Here is a 22,274-nt window from a genome sequence, read left to right as displayed (position 1 = left end):
CAGCTAAGAGGAAAAAAAAAATAAGAAATAAAAATAAAAAGCAACGGTTTTCTACACAGTTTTGCAGCTTCCGCGCAAGTGTTCTTTGTAGCAAGGAAATCGTAACGCAGAATGTAGCAAACGAAGAGGAAAACTAACAAATTACGTAAAGTTGATAAACATTGTTGTCCATAATAGCAATCCGTAAATCCAATATACTCGAACAAAGAACTGTCAGGCGTGTGCAATCATCAAACATTTAAAGACCAGCATTTTGCCGGACCAATCTCAATGTAGAGGACCCAGAACATAAAACCAGCGACTGTTGAAGAACATCACATAAGTACACCTCAGAAGTTTTGCTGTATTGCCACAAACACTCCCACTGCAGTAAAACTACACCGCGCAGTTGCTTGTGCGGAATGACTTATATTTKTGCGTTTTTTAGTTCTAAACTGAAGTTATTTGCTTTCGTGCTTTCAATTTTGGCATGTCCACACTTATATTTTATATATAGTATTTGTAAATATGCAAGATATACTCAGTGATGTTTGCTGACTCACCTCATTCTCCAAGATGCTAGCGTCTACGTTTTGTGCCTGATCATTTTTGTTACGTCGATTGCTTTCTCGTGCTCCTTGCTGCTTACGACGCGTGTTTTGGGAGCTGAAAGCAGAGAAGATAAGAAATATGATTATGCAAGACGAAATCTAATGGGGATATTTCTAGTTTAGTTAAAGTTCTAGAAAATAATATGGTAATATGCAAGCTATCGATTCAGAATAGCTCCTGATATTTAGCTCTATAAACCGTTAAACCTTAATTTGATGAGTCTTTAATAACTTTATTAATTCTGCCTATAAAGTATTTTGCTAGAAGATTTATTTACTTTAATTTATTTACTAATAAAAACATATGATTTTGAACTAGTTTACACAAATATCACCACTCTTGAGCTTGTCTTGTCTTGCAGAACGGAATCTATCAAGATATTTAACCATGGTAGTCATCTCTACCTCTCTCGCCTGATTCTGAGGCCGAGCCTATGTATCATAAATGGGATAATGGTCGTCTTAGAAGGATTGATGTTTAGCTCAGCTCCACTGCACCTTCCTTTAACCAGGTTTGACCGCCTTCGTATTAAGTCGCAGAGAGTGTCCTCGAATTTTCCTCTGGCTATAATAACAATGTTATCCGCATATCCTTGACAGTGGATCCCATTGTCAGTTAGCAAAAGTAGTAAGTAGTCCACGACAAGGCTCCATAACAAGTGGGTTAGACTCCACCGTGTGGGCAGCCTCGTTTGGTGCTGAGATGAATCCTATTATCTGTTTTCGCTATTCCGGTGCGCAGTATAGCCTCTATTCATCTGCATACCGGTGAAATCACAGACCTTTTCCCCAGAACTATGTTCCTACCTATGTTTGTGTACAATTAAATTTTTGTGCAGTTGAATAATTTGCTAAATTTTTTAAGCGAGAAGCCAACGCATTCTTCTTCATTTATTTATTTTAAGTCCCCATTGTACACACCAAATATACCCAACATATTCTACTTTGCTACACTTGCAGGTTTCTATGTAAGGATAAATTGAAGCAAGCATCTATGTTGATGACTGAACTAGGCTCGAGTACAAGCAAAATGTAAGCAGGAGATATATAAATCTCGAATTTGGTATTAGAAATGAATGACATCGAATGATGGCTTTGCATATGGCTTCTGGGTAAAAAGTGACAAAGCGGATAAAAGTATATAGAATATATCTGATTCTAAGTCGATGTCCTCAGTACTTCGTATATGGATTGAGAGCAAAAGTAATCATTTAAGACTGAAAAAGTGAAACACGAGGACAGGGTACATCCAGCACGATGTATCTCTATAGGTGTATATTTTGTAATGTGACAAATACAAAAGTAAAAGCAAATGAAATTCTACAAGTGCACATTTATTGTGTTTTCTTGCAGCTGTCGGAAAGGTTTTCCCACAGAAAGGATATGCGACGAGCGCACTTGTGTGATACAAAAGTAGATACTTCGTATGTACCTGAATGCCTGTATACTTGTGTGTGTTTGATGTTTGCCATTTTAGAGGCCACAAAGCGCAGCTGCTTCTTTTACCGACAAGAAGGAGCAAAGGTCAATTTCGTGTGAAGCATATTTTTACCTCTTAAATACATACATACATACATAATATTTGCTTTCTGCTACCTATTTGAAAATACCTGCATGTATATGTGTGTGCTGTAGTGTTTGCGAGCTTTGTGTTTTGAGTAAATGTGATTTTGTAAAAGGGATTTGGTTGACACAGATGTGCACAACTCGTACAACCTAACAACTAGCATTGATTTTCGGTCAGCAGCAACAAGTATTTGCACAACATCAACAGTTGCTGGTGGCTCAACAAATACGTATGCTGCATGAATATTGTTTAAATTGTGTGGGCCACAGGCTCGAGAATTCGTATGTATAAAGATATAAAAAAAGTTGATACAAAATGTTTCATAAGTTTATAATCATAACAAAAATCAAAACTACAAGTGAACGAAAAATAACTATAAACACAAAAAATACCATTCAACCTTAAATAGTTGCAAAGATTTGGTTTAACTAAGTTAATTTAGTTATGAGTAAATGGGTTATCCTTTACTTTAAACCAACAGCAATGTTCAAGATATTGTTTGTGACGTCATCACAGCGTTAAGAAGGCGTGTCGTATTTGGTTTACAGATAAAATGTTTTTTGCGACTACTTTGTTAGGCAATATACCATAAATTTCTGCGATCTTTCATTCTTATAAAATCCTGTCTTACATAGTATATGAAAACGAGAGAATATAAATAGAGAGATCAGAAATTATTATGCATTGCGAATTATTATTTATTCTTGAATTTGGTTTGAGTCAAGGCAGTGTGCATATGTACTATGCTTGTAATAAACTAAATGAGCGACAAAATTTAAGATCTACAAATAAATAAAGAAAATTGTTAGTTAGTAAATTGCTACAGAATTTAAAGGAAAACAGTTTACAATTTAGTTAAAAGGGAGAAGAAGGAGGACAGGGTAGATACCGGTGCTGACTCGAAGATAATGCCGAAAATTTATAGGGATAATCATTAAATATTCCACAATAAAATAAAGCTAGATGCCTGACATTTTTTTAAGAGAACATCCAAAGTCTTACACAGTTTTGGCACAATGTATGATGCTGCATTTCAGTTCAACGGTTCATTTAAGGGGGAGCCTGCTTTAGAAGCTTCCGATATTTTATTTTTTTTTGCTAGAACAAATTTCGAGTTAAACGAACCATTCCGCCGTATATGTCACGATTTCAATTCTCATTCCAGCACATTTGATCTAACAGATTCACTCTTTACCATTAAAAAAATTATTTTATCTACTCTTAACAAGTAACATTTAAAAATTGTAAACTTTAATCTAATTCTTAGTTTTGGCTGTTGAAATTTTTGTTTCTGTAGCTGAGCAGCTTAAGATCGCAACGATTAAAACTCCCTGGCCTATTATGACTAGGCTAATTCCGCTCGTTCGCGGATTGCGCCCCTCGCGTCGGTTGGGCGGGAGGAGGTTAATCGTTGGGTGTTATTATTAAATCCCTATAGAAATTATCTAAGAATATGTACCCAAAGTTATAGATGGGATTTGGAAAGCTAGAGATGAATTAGTGGCCGCGCGTCTAGCAGATGTATAAGCGCTTGGGCAGAAAGGGAAAATCTTGATGCGCGATTTCTAGATTTTTTCATTTTTCTTAATTGGAGGGCAGGATAGAAAAAAAAACTAAACGTAGTATGGAATCGGGGCAAAGTTTATTATTTTTGGCAATAAATTATATTTTATTTAAATTTAAAAAAAAAAAAAAAACTAAGTAAAAACTAAAACTTTGAACATATTTTTAAATAACATAAAATAAATTTTTTTGGTCAAAAATCACTTTTTAAATATTTTTAAACACTTCTAGAATTTTACACTATTTTGAGAATTTTCTTAGTTTAACTAGAAGATAGATTATTAAAAATAATGAATCTTTTTGAAATTTTTTGTTTCAAATGGAAATTGCTACCTTAATCCTACCCGTCACGCACATGCGAGATGCATCGGACAATTGCTTCCCAAAATATATAAAAGATTTCGTACCCAAAACATTTGCGGATGAAGTTTAAATGTATAACTATAAATCCTAAAAATTTCGCTTTAATCAATTATTTCTTTGCCTTCCAAAAAAATTTTCAAACAAAAAAAAAAAATAAAAAAATAAAAATAAAATAAAAGGACTTCTTAGAGCCTCTAAAGCAGATTGCCCCCTAAATAATCAGTTTATGCATTTACCACGTGAGAAGAAGAAATATGCAGTTCAGTCGCTAAACAGATTGGGAGGTGGCACGATGAAGTTTTGAAAATGTTAGTCTGCCTACAGCCTTGGAGATTTGGTACTAATTAAGGGCATGACTACACCTTTATATCGGACAATCGGCTTTTCAACATGCCGACTGGATTTTACAACACGACAACGCTGCATGACATAAAGGATAGTTATTTACGAAAATTGGTCCAAATGGACAGTTGCAGAGTCAACTTAGTTGAATAAATTCCAAGCAGATTACAGGGAATCTAAAGCTTAAGTTTTGTGTAAATACTTTTAACTACCGTTAATCAACAGATTATTTCTCTGTATTCGATCCTATGTACCGTTCTCTGACCTTAGTTGCTTCAGCATAGACTAAAGTCTACAACAACAATGCATTTTTTGTACAGCAATAACATCAGCAAGAAGAAACGACATCTGTGGCATGTGCTTTTACAAACATTCAAAAATATGTAGTATTTCTGATGTGATCTAAGTGCAGAAAATACTAAACCATAGACACAATGACTTCGAATGCTTAAGAACCACTAACAATCTTTTAATTTTTAACTGAAGAATGCTAATATTGCTAAAACAAAAAATTCTAAAGCAACTGAAATTAGTGTTAATGCTTTATTAATATATGGATGAATATTTTGAGTTCGGTCTAAAAGAGGCCGGCACATATTATTAGACAACTTATTTAACATCTGAATTAAAACTAAGCTAGATAGTTCTTACCTATTCGTATTTTCTCCAGCCGTGGTCATATCGGCAGAGGTTAAAGCTTCCGTGCCTTCACGTTCATGAACAAGACGTTCTATCACAAAAAATGAAAAGCAATAGTAATAATATTCAAATATTATATATAGTTCTACTTCAACGCCAATTACAAATACAAATAAATTTTCCTATAGGCAACTCCCTCACCTGATTCCTGCAGTTTCAGCTCTTCTGGTTGTTGCCCGGGTTTCGCCTTCACATCAATAGTGATCTCAGCAGAGCTGTGCCCCGCATGACAGGAATATACACCAGCATCACGGAATGTTATATCCAAAATGCGTAGAGCACCTTTCTTAGAGACTTTAAACTTACGCGAACGTGCCAAGGGTTTGTGATCCTTACTCCACTTTATCTTAGTACGGTTATAGCGTTTCACGGGACATTTTATTTTCACTTGTGTGCCAAAGAATACCACACCGGCACCACCAACTTTCAACGTGATCTTCGCCTTTTTGGGATCGTGTTGTATATGCGTTGTATTGCTAACTTGTATGACGGGTTTGGGATCCTCCACGGGACAGGGTTTCACATTGCAAGGTTTTTTATCTGGCGGTTTGGCGCTCGGACACATCGATTCGGGGCGCTCAATTTTATGCTCCTGTGCCATAATCTGCTTACACTCCACTTTACGTTCCTTGATGCCATAACCGCAAGTGTGCGAACATTTCGACCATTCACCTACCTCCCAACGTACCGGACAGTCGAGCACATTGCAATACTGGCGATCGGCTGGTGGCGGTTGTGGACACATGCTATTCGGCACAACCATGGTATTCTCGCCACCGCGCGTCACCTCGTGTATGCACTGAACTTCGCGTGTCTTAATGCCAATGCCGCATGACTTCGAACAGGGCGTGTAGTCGGAGTAATTCCAGCGCGGTGGGCAAGGTCGATCGTTGCAAGTACGCACTCGTGCTTCAGGTTTGGTTTCGGGCGTACATAGGAATGGTGACACCACGCGTCCATTATCTTCGCGTACACAATTTATTATCAACTCTTCAACGCCACCCAAGCAGCTAGCGCTGCACGAGGTGTAACCTTGCTCTCGCCATACATATGTTTTACCGGGTTCGGATACACCCACCTTAATGGAGTCGCGTAGATATTGATCATCGTAAGCATGTGAGGGCAGCATACATGGTTCCTGGACACAACGTTCTACTTCATCGTGCGGTTTGACACCTTCGCATAGTGAATCGTTCACGGTTGCGATGGTGCGCGAGTATTCGAGAAAGATTTTGCAGCGATAAATTCGTCGGCGTACGCCCTCACCACAGGTAACGCTGCACGGTGACCATTCGCTGTCTTTGACGAAGCTGATGTGGAAGTGAAGAGTAAATATTGGTGATACAATTTACTTTTAGAATTAAGAAGATACAATTGGAAATATTTATATTTAATTTAATTTAAAAAGTCGTAAGTGAATGAGCAATGGAAAGTGGACTACATTTAAAAAGGTAGATATGCGTTATTGATAAGTTAACAGATGTCCAAGATATATCGTGCAACGAAGGTATATTTCTTTCGGGAGTAAAAATAAAAGCTGACATCCAGTACGAAACATTAAGGTGACACTGGATAAACACAGGTTCAAGACAGGTTCAAAGAGCGTGCCGATCTTCTCAGGTCGAGAAAGAAGCCAGTGTTTTTCCGGTCTATCAGATCAGGAAACGAAACCCACGGTTTTAACAAATAGCGAGTCAAAGTTTTCCAAAATTCAGGACATTTATAAAGACATAAGTATAATCCAAACATTGTAAAGAAAACCATAAGGAATTACTTTTCATAGAACGGGAGAAGCTCACCCAAACCTTCAGAAGAGCTTCCAGAGTCAGTTCAAGCATTATGGATGCGTAAGGGACTCCAATTTTAATTAATGAAATCATTTGAAGCTGTGGGATTATAGATTTTTGGGTTCTGATCAGTACGTTTTTTTAAACGTCATCAAAGAATGTGGTAGGAAGTTATAATCTTGGACTCAATTCGGGCGCTTCTCTCAACTTACGGTCAGTATAATCGACAATACCATTACCCATTCTGAGATTCAGAATTCCTTACTATATAATATTCTACCAAATAGTAGATCATGTCCAGCACGTAGTGAAGAAGATATAGCAAGCGAAACTGAGAGTGTATACGAAGACCGTGGAGAGTCGATATGGAACGGCTAGGTGCATTTTACCTCGAGATCTTCAATTGAAACTATACAAAACAGCCGCTCGACCTTCCCAAGTGACATCGCTTCACTACATGGACTCTAGAAAAGTTCTAAGAAGATYGTTTTTGAGTCTAATTTTATTCAGCGGTGAGGCAAATTTCTGGGTCAATGGGTACTATTATCGCGCACTAACAACAACCTATTTAATGCCTGTAGTTGAAGCTCATGATCTCCCTTACTTTCAACAAGATGGTTACACTTCACACACATCTCAATAATCAATGGATTTATTGAGAGAACACTTCGGGCGCCCATAGTTTCCGTTTTTTGCCGGCCAATTGACCAYCAAGGGCGTGTGATATCATACCGTTAGACTTTTTCATGTGAGGATTTGTAAAGTCATTAGTCTATAAYACAAATAATCATTATTTTCTTTGCCAAAAAAATGCTATAAAGCAAAAAATATTTCTGACATTAAAGSAAAATGCTTCTAGTTGTTGGTGGTATCACACGTAGCATTATAGAAATAGTAAMATTTTTGGTGGCGACACTGAGACGCGCCACAAAGTCTGTTTGCTGTCAGCACAAATAAACTGGCAAATATCTTCGAAATAATAAAGATACGAAACAATAACCACAACAGCAGAACATTTTATTAYCGGGTAGRAATTGGCCTACTCCAACTGCCGCATATGCAAGATTTCAAGCATTTGAGGCGACTGACTGTTGATTGCAAAGCCGATTACGCACAGTGGTTTAGGATGAGTAGAATGACAGATAAAATTGTTAAGTAGTGAAAGCTTTCAATAGGAAAAATATAATAAAATGTAATGAGAAATTGCGAATAAAGATACCAGAAGTTTCTAAAAAAAGATAAAAAAAATTTCTATATGATATTTAATTGGCGGAAGTTTGTTTAAATAAGTTCTACTTTAAGCGATTTAAAAAGAAGTTTTTGAATATTTTCCTAAGTTTTCAAGTTTCCGAGTAATACTTTCAGACATATAGCCGTGAAAAGTTGTGTGCTCGAGGTCAGCTATATAGTCCCTTAAATCTTTAAACTGTGTTTTTGAAGTCGGTTGGCAACATTTCTGTCACGAAATTTTCATTGAAATTTTAATTTTTTTTTGTAATACTGTCTGCCAAAAATCCAATTTTATTTTGTTTTTCCTCCCTCCAAGTTCGAAGTTAAGGTTTTAACTAAAACACGTATTTTTTACTTTAGATGATCTGGTAAGGATTTATCCTGCCATGTGGGCGTGTCTTTTTTCCGAGGGGTCACCGGAATTGGCGACGCAATGGCCGAGTTTAAAATATTTTTTTTCCCAAAAATTTTAAAATTTCTTTGTTTGTAATGGTTGTTTGTAACAATTAAAAATTCTAGTAAAATATATAATTTTTTTAATGAGAAAAAAGTTTTTGATAATGGACGTTTTTTAGCCAAGGAAACCCATGTAACGCCTTAAAGAGTCACAAATGATTACTTACAAATTTTGAATAGTTAATTAAATTTCCAAAACTTCCAAATCATATTTGACTTCATTAAAATTTAAAACTTTCGATGAAATTATGAACCATATTGATAAGTCTCACTGTGCAAAAGCGCTCCACAACTAAAAGGCGACCTACTTTCTTGCTATGCGCCCAAAGATATGCCTCGTTGGCTTATGCTTTTCGGTTTGTGTGGCTGTAGAGAAGGCAAGAGAAACAGCGCACTGCGGTCGAAGAAAGTACTACGCAGGAAGTAAGCCAAGATGAAGCAGGCGAAGAAAAAACAAAAACAACAAAAAAAAAAATGTATGTAATACAATTGCGAAAATATAGTAAAATCTATAGAGTGTGAGCTTGGCGCCAAAGCACCCGTCGGCAGAGAGACCAGCCAGCCGCCAGCAAAAGGCCAAACAGCCTTCGAAATGGCCAATAAATATTTTCAAATAAAAAAAAAAAAAACTAATTTTTTACTAACAACTACTACGAATATCTGCAGGGACAATAAATGTAATCAATATTATTACAATTCGAAGAGTAAGTGGAAATTAGTGGTGCTTGGGCAGCCGTAACGGCAGCGAAAGAGCTTGGGGTTTGTTGCTTGGGTTTAGTTTGGTTTCGTGGTTTTCCTTTGGCGACAGCTGAAAACAAATAATGAAATAATAAATTGGCTGTGGGTGGACCACAAATAGTGTAATAAAATGTGTTTAGTAAAAATTTGACTTTGGTTTGTTTTCGTATGTCCTTTATCGTTGCTGCATGTTACTTTCGTTGGATATGTGAGTGAGACTTTTAAAAAAAGATATTATTAAGTTACAAAGAAGAAGACATTAGGGCATAGGCTAAGAAGTAGGGGGGGATAAAACAACAATAAGTTGGAATATCAATTTGATTTGTTATTATTTTAACTTTTTTCTTCTACTCAATTCGTCTAAATACTAGGTCAGTGGAGACGTACAACATTCGAACCTCGTGCATAAATAAAAAACTATATAAATGAAAAAAGAAAATAACGAGAAACTCAACAGCAAGAAAAATTAGATTTCTTGTTCTAATTATTGTGTCCGATTGTCCGCACCAAATGTCCCATTCGTTGTGGCATTATGACGCTTATCGGCAGCACTTGATCTAATACGCGAGGGACCGAGCAGCAAGTATATGCACCAGCGCTTGGTAAATCATTGCAATAACAACCCAATCATTGTGTGCTCCATAAGCACACCTCTGCATCATTAAATAAATGTTTGGCGTTGGGAATAAGCGCTTAAGATCATTAGTGGCGCCACATTTCATGTGCTCAGTCATTTCATTCGCTCGTTCACTCATTGAACAACTAATGCTTCGGGGCCTTTGAGCAAATAAGCGGTCATTTAATGGTTATCACCGCAATTCACTATTCTGTTTACTACAGTGTCATCAAGCAAATGCGATAACTCTCGCCTTCATCAACGAGCGCCACTCTCCTGCTCAACGTTTTCGCTGGAATTTATTACTTTGTCTGTTTGGCTTAAGGTGTTGCAAACTACCTATAATTTCTGTGTTATTACTTCTCGAATTTCCGCTTATGCTAAACGTGCAATGAAAATGTTTCATAGTTTGTTCACAGTGTGTGTGCTCTGAGTTGAAGGCACGAATTTCCGTAACAGTCGTAAAAATAAAGAGAAATAAAATTGTTGTGGAACTGATAGGTGGACTAAGTGAAAGACTTAAGCTCTTTAGTAGCGGGGAAATTCTGCAAAATGTGAAAAATATCCGTTTTATAGTAGGTAAAGTTGAGTGCCGTTAAATAGTTATGACATCCAGATGTCTAATATTTCAATGTACCTTTTGGGGGGCTATTTTTTAACACTTTGTATTTAGATCTTATCAAATACAAATCTTAACGGTTTCCATGCATCTTAGCTGAAATTATTCAAGGTCCATTTCTGACTCAACAAATCTCTGTTAGAACTGAAACCAGCATTGATAGTAGTCGATTTTTTTTTTAATATTTTTAGAAAGCTCGAGCAGCCATAAGCGAAGTCAGTGTCCCATAAAGAATTTCAAGATACGATTTTCGAAGACCACAAAAGTTTTACAATGAATAAACTGAGTTAATAGCCTTAGTAGATCTCTTATCTTAACTAAAAAAATTTAAGACGATGATATTGATATCATTGGCCTCAGGATCAATTGTCACACTCGCCACTAGACTTCCACGTCTCTGTTGACAGTCATGACACTAACAAAAATTTCAGGAGCAGGCATCCTAACCGATGACTACACCTCTAGCTAGTAACTGAACTCCATCTGGTATGGCTAAGGAACAAAACTGGTCTATGCGTGGCTCATTGGCCTACCAGACTAACCTAACCTATAAGGTAAAACTACTCGAATTTCGAAATATAAGCCTGTTTTTCTAATCGTGACGTTCGATGTTTTACTGTGTGCAAAAAATAATAAGACTTTTTAATGTAAATTTCTCAAAGTTCATTAGTCGACATTTTTTTTGCTACGTTTGTATGATTGTCAGTGACATCTCTGAAAAATGTCACAGTAAAATAATTATTAGTGTTTAGTATATGCTCTTCTTTTTGAAGTACGGACATTTTTACGAAGAGTTTTGTGTGCGGAATCAAATTTCTGGTGCCGAAATGTTGGAAATGGCCTTCTTCGAAAATTGTTTGTCGCGAGCAAAGAGTGTCGAGAATGGGGAACCAAGTCCATACGACAATCAGCATAAACTGATAATTAATACATCAACAAAATAAATAAATTGGTGCTTGAGATTCGTATGTTAACATTCAGAGATCTTACTGCCATCGTTGGAATATCGAAAGGATTTGTGAAAAGTATTTTGAAATACCATTTGGCCTTAAGAAAACTGAAAGCATGATTTGTTCCAAAATCACACAAATTTTTCGAAAAACAGCGTAGCGGTAACGTCTGTTAGGCAATGCTTTCCGACTATTAGAATGTCTTGAAACGTATTATTGCTGGCGATGAGTCTTGTATCTATAAATACGACTCGGAAACAGACGACCAATCGGCCGAATATCGTGGCAAAGATGAGCCGAACCAAAAAAAACCATGTCAAAGCATTTAAGAATCAAGGTTATGTTGACAGTTTTCTTTGATTAACGAGAGGTGGTGCACTGCGAATTCCTTATGCCTGGCCAAACTGCCAATTACTACTACTACTTGAGTGTTATACGTTATTTGCGAAAATTTTTTCAGGGCTGCCAACTCTTGGTTTTTGTAACACGATAATGCACCGTCACATACTGCATTGATTTTTCCTGAGTTTTGCGCCAAATTTTCAATCAATATAATAATATAAACTTGGAAGCAAGAGACCACTGCGCTACGCGAAAGCTGTAATTACGAGTCCACTCGAGATTTTATCTAGACTAAAGCAAAATTCCTAACGACTCCACCGCAGGTAATATTAAATTTCTAAAGTAGTTACTTGCATAAAAATGAGACTGATAGAAATCATTAAGGTGCTAGCAGACATTTTAATGTATATGAATGAAAAAAAAATTCTCGGTTACAAAGTCAACAAATAGAAGCATAATAATATGGGGGATATATTAGTGTAAGATATATACCAAAGAAATTGGATATAAATATACATACACGCATTACACACACCTACACATGGATCTAAATAAATATCTAAGTATATGGAAGAAAGTTAATTTTCTGTCAAAGTAAGTATAAGAAATAACCTCACGCATATAAATAAGTGTATTTAACATACTCAAACACACATATGTATATAAAATTATTCTTACCTGCTTTTACTGTCTACTTCATAGAATTTGTTTCTATAGAAGTGACAAACTAGAGAATGTTAACTAACGCACAAGTGATTAAACGATTTAATGTCTGCGCGTCTGGGACGATGAAATGAAGTGCAAGTAGAAGCCCATAGAGACGTCTATGAATGCGTAACACGGCCACTTCTGGCGAGACAAGTAGACTCTAATACCGATTAAGTAACAGAGTAAAGCTAGATTACAACGGGATGGAGGAGAATGTTGCACTGAACGGAGCTATGCGTTTTACTTACGTACGTTATGTAAAGAACTAAAGCTTGTCAACAGACAGTTGAGACAGGCGAAGCTAACATTGGGGGTGGAGAAAATGCTAGAAGGTGATTAGCAAAAAGAAATCCCTAAGTGACCACTATGTAATCCAGTATAAGTACATCAACTTTGGTGTAATGTATATATACATGTTTATAATGAAGCAGACGAGGTCGTCTAATTTGCAGTAGCAAAAAGCTTAGACTGGAGTGAGTTGTTATTGCTGTCGGCAGCACACGTGTCGGAAATGTATCTGTTTGAAACTGTTTGGAGTTGAAAGAACATATTTAAATTTTTTTTACTAGTTTGCGTAAGCAGTATGGTATCTTTAAACATTCTATTTTAAAACTGAGAGTCCTACTTAAGTTTTATTAAAATAAAGTTATAAAGTATAACAGACCTCAAGACCAAGACCAAGACCAAGACCACGGTTAAGATCAAGACCAAGACCAAGAACAAGACCAAGATCAAGACTAAGACCAGGACCAAGATCAAGACCAAGACCAAGACCAAGACCAAGACCAAGACCAAGAAAAAGGCCAAGATCAAGACTAAGACCAGGACCAAGATCAAGACCAAGACCAAGACCAAGACCAAAACCAAGCCTAAGACGAAGATTAAGACCGAGATCAAGACCAAGCTCAAGACCATGAGAAAAATCTACACCAATAATAAATAACAGTTAAAGTAAAAGTAGAAGGCCTTCGAAAAGTTATCGCATCCACAGTGTGAACTGTGACATGTCTTTCTGAAATCATTAGAATTATATAGTATCTAAAGGCAGATAAGCTTTTTGACCAATTTAAGAGATATTTCCGCTTACCTTGGGTCACCAGCAGGCACCTCTGACTCTGTATCCGAATTACCACGATAATCATAACCACCACCACCACCAGTAAGCCGCTCGGCATGTGGCTGCTGGGGTTCTTCATGATGCAGATGACTGACCGAGCGATGTGCGTACTGTGGTGCAGACTCATCATGATATGTCACCAAGCCGGCATCGCCATTGCGAACATCACTAGGTTCATCAGCGCCCTCCTCAACATCATCTACATCCGCGGAGTCGTCGTCATCCTCTTCATCGTCCTCATCGACATCCGCATCATCCGACTAAAAAAAGAAAGTGAATTATTTTTTGTAGAAAATTGCCTGTTTGATGAAGTTTTCTACACTGCGTACATATGTATATATATATATATATATATATATATATTTCTTATTTATACGCATATTTCCATTGTTCAATTGTTTTAATATGTTGACTACTCACCGATGCGAGGGGTCCGCTGCTGCCGAGTATAATCGTACCGCCGCCGTTGTCACATGAAACCCCTGTTGAGCATTGCTGCACCGATGCGGGCTTCGTAAGTGGGTCGCATTTGGCGCTGTGTCTGCCATCGGCCGATTTGCATTCTACTCCACGCATCTGCAAGCCCTGCCCACAAGTTACCGAGCACTATGTGTGGGATCAAAGGCAAAAATACCCACACAAACATTTATGGGTATGTAAGCCGCAGGGCATTTTCGAATAGTTGAGTTGTAGAGTTGCATGGTTGAAGCATATTCATATACCATACAGAACAAGTTGTTTTTTATTTTTGTCGGTTGGACCATCCCAAGTGAGATAAAAGAAAATGGCAAAAAAACGATAAGGAATTATGAATTATTTAAACGTGTTTGGAATTAAAATTTCCATAAAATTTAATGGGTACAGTGAGTATATAATTACGCAAGAAGTAGTGAGAAAGTCTAAGCTATATGCGAATTCGGTAAAGGAACAACAAAAATGAAGACGACAGTAAAAAGAAAAAAGTGCAGAAGAGTAGCCTGCTAGTAAATGTGGGTAACAGTTTATTGTGCGAAGGATGATAAGCTGAAAATATTTACGAGGACGGAACTATATGTACGTAGGCTATAACAGAACAGCAAAATTGTTTGAAAAAAATTGGCGTTTTAATCCTCATAGTCTTCTTTCGAAGATTAGTGCTTCAATTTCTTTACGCTGGTTAGCCTGATTATGATTATTGGTGGTCGTTCAAGTAGGCATCCACGTTCGACTCAAATTTTTAGTCATGTTTAGAAATAAAAAGAAGTTGTATCTGGTGAAAGCTGGATAGCACAAGATGGAAGTAGGCAATGAAATTCAAACTATGCGGCCATGACGACGAAGGAGTTCAGTCCTTTGTGTTCTCATGGCGGAATATTATTTTTTTTTTAGGAAGTTTTGCAATTTGGCGTTCAATTAGCCGCATATTTCGGCATATTCCCATCAGATGTAATACACTTATATCAATGATTGTGCAGCCCCCAAAACACTTTTCATAAGCACTTTTTGGAATGGACTTCAGCTCCTGCAGCGAATTTCATTTTATATCTTCGATCGATTGATAACGGGTTCGGCGGAGCGGATATTTCAGTTTGGAGAATATAAAAAGGTCACACGGAGCCCAATCGGGTGAATATTGGGGATGGTTATTGCATTTTTGGCTTTAAATCCGGTCCCAATTGTGGCTCGATGCGATGGTGCATTACCACCGTATAGAATCCATGAATTGTTCTTCGACCATTCCGGCCTTACGGTATTCGTTATGAAAAAAATTCAGCCTTAACAGGACGCAAGAACGCGTTTTATACCCAAAACCACCAAAAACATTCGAACGGACCCGCGAGAGATGTCTAGCTCTTTTGGCATTTTTCTAACACTTTTCTGATTCAAGCACTATACATTTCTCCATTTCTCTTTTTTAGTATTTTCTTTGGTTCAAGAGGTCGAAGGTATTCCAGAATGAGGCATATTTTCAACGATCTCTCGACCGTTTTTAAAGGTTTTATTCAACGCGAGGGCTTGTTTTTTTTTTGTTTGTTTATTGAACCACCTCGTACATCTCTGAGGATGTAACCATAAGGGTCTTACTGTTACTTGGCTTCTTTTAAACTATTTACATATGCCACTTATATAAATAAAGTGGGTGCGGTTAGCACCGCCTTGAATGCTAAAAATGCATATAAAGAGGATGCTCAGTTTTTTGTGTGTTACTCGTATTAAGATTCTTAAATACATATATACATTTATTACATATGAGATTAACATATATACATAACTTTTCAGTAATGCTGACTAAACATATGCAAAGCTCGGAACCTTCATAATCACAAACTCTTAAGAAATTGGTTTGTGGCCACAGTCCCATTTGTATAATAATGCAATATTAAACAAACTTTAAGAGTTGCCATGGCATTGAGAAAAAGGTTTTAAAATATTCATATTCAAATACGTTGAATGATTTTTTTTAAATAACATAAAATACATTTCGCGACGTTTTAGCACACAATAATATACTCCCCCAAATAATTCTCTAGATATTCGGTTGATGGGAAGATTGGGTATTTATATGACTTTAATTTCTGTATGTTTTAATGTAGCTTGTCTTACAATCCAATTTAAAATCATTTTATTTAAGGAATATTCAAATGAGCGGATTAGAGCTATAGGCATTTAGTTCAGAAACCTGCAACTTCACCACATCGCACAGTCGTTAATGAAATAATTTTTGAGCTGTTCAATGACTGATTATTAGAGAAAGGTAAGCAGGTTTCGAAAAATTTTGGATATTTTGCTGTAAGCTTGCAAGGGAAGTTCTCTTGSAAAGCGAATATTAATACCTAATCTAAACCACAATGAAGCCGATAGTATTTTATGTGGGAAACCTTCCAATAAGATAAATTCTTATATAGCGACCCATTAAATTTACATTCAGGAATCGCGACTCATGGCATAAATGTATTTGAAAGTGATGTAGAACATTTTCTCCTATGTATATATGTACAATTCCAGAGTCAACGATAGCACCATCACCACCATATCGATGCGAGTCTAACCAAAACATCTGGCAAAATACGATGTACACTTTTTTAATGACAATCAATTTGAATTACGTTTCAAATCCATAACTGATGGCAACCCTTTGCAGTATCAATCCTAATGCCTTCTCGAGCGCAAGCAAAATAGTTGACTTATACTCACAAGCTAAACAGTGTTATGTATGCAAATATTTAGTTTTTTTTACTGCTTTGCAAATAGATGATCAAACAATGAAGGTGTTRAAAATGATTTAACATTACATGGGTTGCGTTTTRTGTTTGGTGATTTGGTAACCGTTTATCGTAAAGCTTAACATTTTTGATGTTAAACACACTCAGACATCTCTCTCTCAATACTTTGTGTTGTTTACAGTTACATGAAATATGCAACTCAGCCAACAAATATAATTAAACCGTGAACATTTTCGACTGAACCCAATGTATCAATGAACTTAATTCAGTTTTTGGCGATCAAAGGCCAGTGCTTATCGATGGTATAAATAATGCAATGGAAGTCGGAGGTTACTCCAGAGGAATCTACTGAAGGTCGTCCAAAATCAGTTGYTGTTTCGGAAACTATGGATGCTGCGTACAAACTAATACTAATCGGATTGATGGCAAGTGACCAAAAATAAACGGCCATATCTCCGACCTTTCTCGCTCTCTCGCTGCACGGAACTTAATATTCTCCACCGACCATATTCACGAACTGGGCGAAGGAGTTTAGGTTTGACTATATTGCAGTCAGTGGCGTTAGGATTCCGAAAGTCAAGAACCCTAAAATTTTAGTTGGGGCTTTTAACAGTCTGTGATTCTKTATAAAACGGCGAATATCGCCAAAGTACAGAGTCGCAACAAATCTTCAAGTCGCTAGCCGGCAGCACATGGGGAAATAAAAAAGAAACGTTGTTGGCAACATACAAGGGAAAGGCCGGCCGATCCTTAACTACGCCACACCAATATGGACGCTTAGATGCAGTGGAAAGCAGAGGAGGAAGCTCCAAACTTATCTGAACACTGCACTTCGGATTACGACAGGATGCCTCCTATCGAACATCTGCATAGTGAGACCCGTGTACTCCAAACTAAGAAGCTTAATGAACTTCTCTCTAAGCAGTTACAGCTAGAGTACTTTCGTAGATCCCTGCAGTCATCTGATTTTAGCGGAACCGCCTCAACTGCGTCGATAACATTCAAACAATACATCGACCAGACTTCGGGCGTAACTAACTTCCGACAATCCCTGACCTCTTTGCCTGCCCTTCGAACCCTATCATCTGACACCTTTCTCCCTTTGGTCCGACTCCGTCGAAACAGCACGTCCCGGACTTACAGCTGGATGACCTCAACGACAACTTATCTAATCTTACCATCTTAACGGGGATTAGGTACTCAACGCATGCAAAAGTGTATAGATCTGAATGAAGAATATTTGGAACAATAAAGCGATTTTAGATTATCAAAAATTATTTTGGTTTCTAATCCGAAAATATGGAAGACAGCCTGCGTAAAAACATACTGCAGATTGTGGATACGTATATGCCACAGAAAGTGAACTGCCTGGACGTATGTACTCATATAGTGCCTTATGATATTACACAAGTATGAGCTTATGTTGATACAAATATTTTTGAGCACATCGAGTCATAAACGAGTGCTCATGTCGGATTTACAAACTTTCAATGAAGTTGATTATGCGTTCGCGTGCGTCGTCCCAGGAGTTTTATGCGAAATAACCCTTTCAAGTAGCTAACTTTAGTTCATCTCAACAAATATGCACTACTTAGGCGTAGACGCAAAAGTGTAATAAAATAGAAAGGCTCATCAAAATTGTCGGAAGGGGTTGCAACTACTTAGAATATGTGTATATACGAGTATTATATGTATGAGGTGGGTTAAGTGAATATGAGACGAGGCAGCAATTCGCTGCGTTTCAACAAGTGGTCCTGTAGAGTGGTAGTTTAGTGCAGGCAGACAGCGTAAGGCTGCTTCTTACAAGCTCGTCAGAGTTAGTCAGTGAGTCATCTTCATCATGATGTAGTTAAATGATGTCGATATTGTTGTTGTTTTTCGTGACATTTCAGCTGCGTTTCAGCTCGAGTGCAATTACGATATAAGATACCTTCAAATATTTAACATAAACACTTTCAGCCTGCCCTCAGGAGAGCTGTCGAATGAGATGTGCTGCCTGTTTGCCGAGTGCAAGTGAACTTTGTGAAGGAGGCATAATTTTAATAAGGCATTTCCTCCTTTTTTCTTTCGTCACTGAGAGGAAACTGTGTACTGTTTGGTTCACTGCGACGAAGCCATTGAAAACAATCTCTTATTTAGTGCTAGGCGTTTTTCTATCATGAATTCATAGAAATTCCAGACTTATACATTTTGGTAAAACCGATTAAATGTTCATATGACGCCTTCTGATCAACTCTTAGTCTACTTTATCCCCATAATTTAGATAATTCTTTACGATTCATAGTTTATTATAATATACCCTCTTACAGTACAATCTCTCAATATCATGAGTAATAAAGTGTTACCCCATCAAAAATATTTTAAAAATATGTAAATCAAAAATATATAAAGTTCAGCCTTTCTGCATTAACTAAAAATTACAACTGTGAGAGTCTGCCAAATAATTTCACGCAGAATATCATCACAAAAGTAAATCACCTGCAAATGAAAGGTTCACACTTATAAAAGCGCAAAAAGTCGCAAATTTTACAACATAAAAGAAAAGTTGGTTGCTTAAAAATGTGAAAACTGGCAAACTTCAAAAATCACACAAAAACAAGAAAATGAAGAAGCAAGAACTGTTAACAACACAAGCTTTAATGCTTTTAACTCTACCACGAAAGCGTGCGCACGCTACATTTTATAATACTGAGCATACTCACTCCAGTCCATTCTTCCACCTCCCATGTTGGGCACTTCTCTATCATGCACGGTTCTTGTGTGGCTGGCTTTGGCGCTCGACACGTCACATCCAGCACCTGTAATGATGGACACGATGAAAGAATAATACAAAAACAAAGAACACGAAGTAAAAGTGTAAATTATAAAAGAAACCGCCGATGGTGGGTGAAAATTTCACGAAATTTGCCAAGTTACCGCAGAACAACAAAAACAAAAAAACCAACCCACTCCAGAAAAGAAGGGGGATGGATAAACGTTTAGTAGCAATTATTAATACAATGGCGGACGGGCTGCTCGACACGCTTTCAACTGCGCACACAGAAGAGCTGGAAGCGCTTTTTGATTGGCTTCAAAGCGACCGAAAAGGAAAGTTCCRAAGCAATAAACTCAATAGAATGAAAGAAAAGAAGCGCGAAGCTGGGTATGAATAATATTAAGACTTTCTTTTTTCACGTTTTTTTTGATTGTTCAGTCGCTTTCTTACTGCTTTCCGGCAAACTGTTACTTTTTTATGACTCAATTTGCGCTTACCGTTGTCTTGATGCCATTATTCTCCTCCGCACACACCACCATGCGCTCGCGGTAGCCAGGTCCGCAGAGGCGACTGCATGGACTCCAGTCATCAGTGATCCACCTGAAGAGAAATGAAAATGAAAACAAAAAGCAAATAGTTTATTTCTTTTTATAAAAGGTACTCCTTATGGGTATAGAAGGTAAATATTTATTGCAAGGTTGTGGTACAAGCTCAATTCGTAATTATAACCGTTTAAAGAATAACTTTTTCTAAATTTTAACTAATTATTGGTGTAAAAGAAATACTCCCAGAAAAGTAAGTTAAGTACTCAGAGATTTAGAGGACTTATAATATAAACATGCAAGCCAATCTAAAGCAGATACGCTTTACAAGCGTTTAACCATCTAAGCTCAAATTAATGGTTTGAGGTCCCATATTTTCGATATTGGATCTCAACGACACGATGAAAATGTTCTCCAACAGACAGAAATTTACATGGCTGATATGGTATGGATAATTCTAATAAAGGTTATAGCCTTTTTTATTTCGAATATTCAATAAAATTATAATAGTTGCTTTAACTTTGTTTTTTAGTTGGTTACCTGAACTTCATTTTATAAACTACATAACTTAGAGCAATATCTATAATGAAGCTTTCTGCGTTCTCATAAAGCTAAACACCAATATCTAATGTTGCTGTTGCCGCCCTCGAAAACAATTTCGTTTATTCAGCTTTTATGCAAACGAGACACGAAATGGCGAAGAAAAACAAGTTAGCTCGAAAGTGGAATTGGTGTTAYTGTTGGTGAGTGTGCGGGTTGGAAGCGGCAGAAGTTTCAAGAACTATTAGTGGTGACGCATTAACAGTAATTTAAGTGAACATACGAGGTGTGTTCAAAAAGTATAGCGAATTTTGTGTTTTTTCTAAAATTATTTATTTATTCATGAATATCYATTTTGTGCCCTTCAAAGTAATCCCCATGAGATATTATACAGTTGTGCCAACGGTTTTTCCAATCTTCGAAGCACTTCGAAAAATCATTTTTTTTTATCTTCTTCAGCTCCTCCTTTGATGCCGTCCTTATCTCGTCAAGAGAAGCGTAACGTCGTCCTTTCATGGGCCTCTTCAGTTTAGGGAACAAGAAAARGTCACAGGGGGCCAGATATGGTGGCTGCGGCATCATCAGTGTGTTGTTTTTGGCCAAAAAGTCGCGCACAAGCAACGATGTGTGAGTAGGGGCGTTATCCTGGTGCAAAAGCCAATTCTTGTCACATCTTCTCGGCCTTCTGAGGACATTTTGTACCACCGATAAACATTGCTTCGGTCCAAGGTAGCTTCTCCGTATGCCACAGTCAACATTCGAAATGCATCCGCGCAATTAATTTTGTTTTTCACACAAAATTTGATACAGGTTCTTTGATCCAGTTTTTTGAATAGGTAAAAATCGAAGACGATCCAAAACATATGCAAGCAAAGCAGCTGTCAACAATTAAATGAACATTCAAAATGGCCGAGCTTGTCGGCATAAGGAAAGACATGAGTAGCAACATAACGCCACAAAAAATTCGAAATTCGAATATACGTAACCCGCGAAAATTCAAAATTCGCGAAACGTTTTGGACACACCTCGTACAAAAAATCCATTTAACGCATAGTCACAATGTGGCCAAGGACAGAATGCGTGTGAGGTAATAAGATTGCGAAAAAGTAAAATAAAAATGGGACGAAAACAATGGCAGGACGTCGGAAGGAATGTCCAGCATTAAAACATTCTAATATTTTGAGATAACATTGGTGGAAATGTGTTTTTATGGCATGCAATCTTTGTTTTGAGAAATTTSTAGTGCCCTAAATTGATGGGCGGAAAATTTATATTAAATGGTAAAGATCTTATTAAGGTTTAGGATAATGAGAAACTAAGGTCAAAATTTAAATTAATCTCTTGTAGCTACTATAAAACATGTTATATAATATTATATCATAACCTATAAATCACTCAATCACTTCTTGATCGGGCAGCATTGCAAAGATGTTCAATGTTTTTGATAGAGATGAACGCGTTTATAATGTATTTTATTACTGTCTCTTATACACATCTAGATGTGTATAAGAGGCAGCGGGCGGGGATTACTTTGAAGAAGGCGAAAT

At 37.1% G+C, this 22,274-nt stretch overlaps 2 protein-coding genes across 2 annotated transcripts in view; both read right to left on the bottom strand.

The window, feature by feature from the left end:
* Positions 1–670, bottom strand: part of LOC108965662 — a 19,336-nt gene extending 18,666 nt beyond the window's left edge. The window contains exon 1 of the mRNA XM_018928214.1: positions 543–670. The gene's annotated coding sequence lies outside the window, so the exon portion shown is untranslated. The remainder of the gene's footprint in view (positions 1–542) is intronic.
* Positions 61–22,274, bottom strand: part of LOC108965692 (ADAMTS-like protein 1) — a 38,829-nt gene continuing 16,615 nt past the window's right edge. The window contains exons 6-12 of the mRNA XM_018928272.1: positions 20,143–20,245; positions 19,593–19,688; positions 14,108–14,293; positions 13,658–13,947; positions 5,266–6,434; positions 5,077–5,155; positions 61–645 (exon numbers count right to left, since the gene is read on the bottom strand). Coding sequence (XP_018783817.1) covers positions 480–645; positions 5,077–5,155; positions 5,266–6,434; positions 13,658–13,947; positions 14,108–14,293; positions 19,593–19,688; positions 20,143–20,245 — 2,089 coding nt within the window. The 3' untranslated portion in view covers positions 61–479. The remainder of the gene's footprint in view (positions 646–5,076; positions 5,156–5,265; positions 6,435–13,657; positions 13,948–14,107; positions 14,294–19,592; positions 19,689–20,142; positions 20,246–22,274) is intronic.

The sequence above is a fragment of the Bactrocera latifrons genome, unplaced genomic scaffold (assembly GCF_001853355.1).
Source record: "Bactrocera latifrons isolate USDA-ARS-PBARC rearing strain unplaced genomic scaffold, ASM185335v1 scaffold_145, whole genome shotgun sequence".
In the NCBI taxonomy this organism is placed as follows: Eukaryota; Metazoa; Arthropoda; class Insecta; order Diptera; family Tephritidae; genus Bactrocera; species Bactrocera latifrons.
Note: the sequence above shows the minus strand (reverse complement) of the source record. Positions and strands in the feature narration are given on the sequence as shown.